The 5,000-nt window shown below is 35.7% G+C and overlaps 1 protein-coding gene across 1 annotated transcript in view; it reads left to right on the top strand.

Moving 5' to 3' along the window:
- LOC135214544 (uncharacterized) overlaps window positions 1–5,000 on the top strand; it is a 528,710-nt gene that overhangs the window by 496,889 nt on the left and 26,821 nt on the right. Inside the window, exon 2 of the mRNA XM_064248920.1 lies at window positions 1,195–2,044. Within this exon, the coding sequence (XP_064104990.1) occupies window positions 1,400–2,044 (645 nt within the window). The 5' untranslated portion in view covers window positions 1,195–1,399. The remainder of the gene's footprint in view (window positions 1–1,194; window positions 2,045–5,000) is intronic.

Here is a 5,000-nt window from a genome sequence, read left to right as displayed (position 1 = left end):
TCAACGAAAATCAATTGGACACGGCCCTGAAATGCATAGTAGATCAGTGAAGATTGATTCCTTTAAGACCCCGACTTATTTCTCTGTCTTGCTTCCTACTCCATTCCTTTTGACAATGATAAGATTGAACATGGCTCCTCTGCCATTATTTAATACTGTAATATTCCAGTAAACATTTTGTGGAGAGACCACGTGGACAGTGTCAAGAAAATTATGTTCTGTTCCGATGATATAAATCACTGTAGAAGTTAACTGGCTGTTACATTCATATTTTTTAGAGCCTCCTTTAGTTTCCTTCTGGACAAGATTTATTGTAATTCATCTAAATACTGAGTTTGTTAAAACAATTCGCCAACGCCTTTGTTTTGTACGTCAGTCAGTTGTACCTTACAGTCTAGTGGAAGTTTTGTAACAACCTGTTCTTTGTTACTGTAGGCTAAGCTAGCTTTATGCCAGCACGCGGTCGTGCTCCTAGAACAGCCTGAGAAAAAGGGTTTTAGGAAAGCAGAAATACGAACAACGGGATGGAAACTGTAAACCTCACAGAAAGAGGGAAAGTTCATAACAGGAAGCCCTGTGAAGTCATAGAAATCTGGAAAGGAAAGGACAAAGGGTCTAAAATAATAATAACAAAAAACACTTTTTATCCATTAATATTAAGCTTTGAAATTCTGCCTCTTCCATTTCTGTACTATTACAACTCTTCAAATATAAGCCTAAGCTTTTTTCCCCCACTATTCCATCCTTTGACCCCCACGAAATTGAGTTGCACGCGCCATCAGCTCATGAATGAAATTTAGCAATATATGGAATTTTCCATGTCACTGGACAGTTCTAGAATAATTAACATTTTTTCCTAATGTTGGAAGGGAGTGTTTGTCTCTTTTTCGTTGTTTCCTGAATGCCTTAATATTTAGTGTTGAAATTATTTCAGACAATATTCTGTACACTTACAATTCTTTAAAGATAAAATTGATGCTAAGTATTTCTAATTTTCTGGTTGTTTCATTTTTCTTCTGGTAGCTATATAAGAATTTGTGTTATCACAATAAAGATGACGATTTATGATTTTCTGACTATATTACTCAAAAGACACAGGCACACAACTTCACACGCTCAAGCTAATGTATACATTTATGAAAAGAATTGCAGAAACAAGTCTTATATTATCATGTTCTTTTCTTTGTTTTACAGATGCGTGATTGAAGGTAAACTACAGTGATTCTGCAACGGCCTCGGGAGTTGCGAGAGCAACCGCCATTCTTCATCTCCCTCCATTACCTTTGGACGTCGAGACAGTGTTCCATCGCGCCGCCTTTCTCTTCGTCATGTGTGTGAGGTCCACCAAAAGTGGACCGACCTGGGTCGGATGGTTCTGCTGGAGTTATGAGGGAGCGTGATGGTGACACCCTTACTCTGCCCCGCCTCCCGGGCTGCCAGCACCGACAACCTCCTGACACCGTCATTTGAAGACGACGATTCCTTAAGAGACTTCTTCCCCTCGACAGTGACTTCCTCCGCCATGCCACGTCCACTTATAACGATGGGCGAGAGCGCCGACAGCGGCGACAGCGCCGTCATGAGCTCTCCGTATCCTTCCTCCGCTCTGGTGTCCCTCAATCAAAGATGTTCCGCAGGTGGAGCCCAGGATAATGGCGCCACTCGATCCGTCCCCGACATAGAACTCCACGCCAGGGAGAACAACGGCCGGCCCGAATACAGGGGTTACCGGCTACTGGCTCCTCAGGTGAGGTGCTCGTGCTCGCACCTGCCCCGTGCCCCTTCGCACGAGAGCGTCCGATCGGTGCAAGGTGGAATCAGCGAGGTAGTCGTGGTGGCACCTACCTCTTACAGGGACCGCATCATCCGGCAGCATTCTCAGCCAGAGACTTGCCTTCACTGTCATCACCCTAAGCCTTCCGCGTCCCTCCGGCACCTGCCGCGCCTCGACTCCTGCTCAACTTCTCACGCTGCTGGTGAGGGCATCGCTACGATCGCCGCAGACACGCTTCGCATCAACGGGGCCCTCAGCTCCTTTAAACAGGTTAGTCTCTCTCCTTTTGCCCCTCTTCAGTGATGTGAATTTATTTTACCTTTGTGTGTATACTATAATCGGTACTTCAGCTGTCCTTCATAGCTTGACATTGGTGTATACTGTATAGTATATATATATATATATATATATATATATATTATATATATATATATATATATATAAAGCTTATATAATGAAGTCACTTGCATCTACTGTGATTTTTTTAATATATAGAGAAAATTGGATAAGAAATGACATTTGTAGCTTCATGTCTGTACATTAAATGTCATAATGATGGTGATGAATATATATATATAAATATATATATATATATATATATATATATATATATATATATATATATATATATACATGCATTGAGCTATAAATGTCCTCTAATATCAAATTTGCTCCACCTCGAAATTAATATATTTTCATATATGTTAACTGAAAGGGAAATTTTTAGTTAGTAATATCGTCCACTCGCGATTCGAACCAGCGCACAGGAAAAATGAGGACTTCAGTGATGTTACTGACTTGTTGGCCTGGTTGGGAACGTCACTGAAGTCCTGATTTCTCCTCTGTGTGCTGGTTCGAATCCGCGAGAGGACAAAATTATTATCAACTAAAAATATCCCATTCAGATAATATATATGTAAATATATTAATTCCGAGGGAGAGAGAATTGGATATTAAAGGTGATTTATAGCTTAATTTATGCAAATGAATCATGGTGATGTGATAAAATTTACATATATATATACTATATATATATGATTTTTATATATATATAAAATCATATATATATATACACATATACATTTATATATATATATATATATATATATATATATATACATACATACATACACACACACACACACACACACATATATATATATATATATATATATATATATATATATATATATATATATATATATATATATATATATATAATATATATATATATATATATATATATATGTGTGTGTGTGTGTGTGTATGTATGTATATATATATATATATATATATATATATATATATATATATATAAATGTATATGTGTATATATATATGATTTTATATATATATAAAATCATATATATATAGTATATATATATGTAAATTTTTATCACATCACCATGATTCATTTGCATAAATTAAGCTATAAATCACCTTTAATTGAATTGCACACACACACACACACACACACACACACACACACACACACACACACACACACATATATATATATATATATATAATATATATATATATGTATATATATATAATATATATATTATATATATATGTGTGTGTGTGTGTGTGTGTGTGTGTGTGTGTGTGTGCAATTCATTATGTACTGCAGAGTTGGTATTGTTTTATATCTCTAGTTATAACCAGATGGTATGCATCATTGTTTATCGTTGTTTCTAATTTACGCCTCTGTTTGTATTTCTCATTATTTTATAGCAAATTGAGTTCCATTGCACTGGACCAATATGCTGGTGCGAAGCAACAGAAAACATCGCGATATCCCAAGTGCACTGGTGAGATTGTTTTACATAGATCATATCACGTATTCATCGTCATCACACATATAATTATGTAATTTGTAGTCAGAATGGTGTTAATGACTGCGGATTGGGCACTCTATTTCAACGCTTCTGATTTAAATATGAGTGATGTATAATTCTTTAAGTATTCGGGGTTAATGAGTCAAGTAGAGATCTTAAAGAATTGGGGGTTAATGAGTCAGAATTCTTAAAGGATTCGAGGTTAATGAGTCAAAATTCTTAAAGTTAATGAGTTAGATAGCATTCTTGAAGTATTCGGTGTTAATGAGTTAATTAGAACAGTTAAAGTATTCAATTTTAATGAGTCAGAATTCTTAAAGGATTCGAGATTAATGAGTAAAAATTCTTAAAGTTAATGTGTCGAATACATTCTTGAAGTATTCGGTGTTAATGAGTCAATTAGAACTCTTAAAGGATTCAAGGTTAATGAGTCGGGTAGAATTCTTGAAGTATTGTGCTTTAACGAAGTAGAGGTTTCCATTTATCAGTTTACATTTGCAAGAATTAAGACAGACTAGCAACAATTGGTATTTGACTATGTACATTTATCATTGTGATTGAAAATCATCATGGAATGATTTTCATCCCTGTACCTCGACTAACAAAAGGTTCTGATATAGATTAAGTCTCCTCTCTCTTAAATGCGCAAAAGATCACAACAATTGTTTTATGTATCCTAATTATTAGCTCTAAGATACAATGGCAAATTTAAAAAAGAAAAAAAAAACGAACGTTCCAGATGTACCTGCATTGATGTATTAGGGAAATGAATTCATTATCACTGAATAATTTATTTCTTGAATGTGAATCCAAAAATTGTAAATTAAAGCTTCCCGTGGCTGGAAAGATGCTGGGTCGTATTGGTGCGTCTAGGCAAAGATTAATATGAGGCAGATTAATTTTTGGAGAAGGTAATATTGCAGTAAGAGGTTTACGAAAAAAAAAAGGTTGCTTCATTCTCGATATAATGTAATTTTTTTTTACTAGGAAGAGAGAATTCGCAAATGAAACTCTGGGATTAAATATAGGATTTTATCTTATGTTCGGCTACATTTCGAGATTGATATTCATTGGAGGTTACTCTTAAAGTGCACAGTTAAAAAGAATGTTAATGACTGTAAGTGAATCTGTCTTCTCGTGTGGCAAGGTATTTCCATATTTCAATTAGGAGAATTAATTGCGGTGGCTGAAATTTTATCGCTGGCTGTGGCGGGGCTGTGTTTTTGGTTCCGGTTGTCAGCCTTTCAGCTCGTTGGTCTGATCTGTTTGCTATCCGGATTAAGTGAAATTAAAGATAAAATTTTGATGAAAATGGTTGAGGGTATTCATTGGGTGACTTCGAGGTGATTAGTGTTTGGGGGACATCGATCAAAGGGTAAAGGTCA

This window comes from Macrobrachium nipponense, chromosome 46, assembly GCF_015104395.2.
Source record: "Macrobrachium nipponense isolate FS-2020 chromosome 46, ASM1510439v2, whole genome shotgun sequence".
In the NCBI taxonomy this organism is placed as follows: Eukaryota; Metazoa; Arthropoda; class Malacostraca; order Decapoda; family Palaemonidae; genus Macrobrachium; species Macrobrachium nipponense.
The sequence above is the reverse complement of the archived record's forward strand: the minus strand, read 5'-3'. Positions and strand labels throughout refer to the sequence as shown.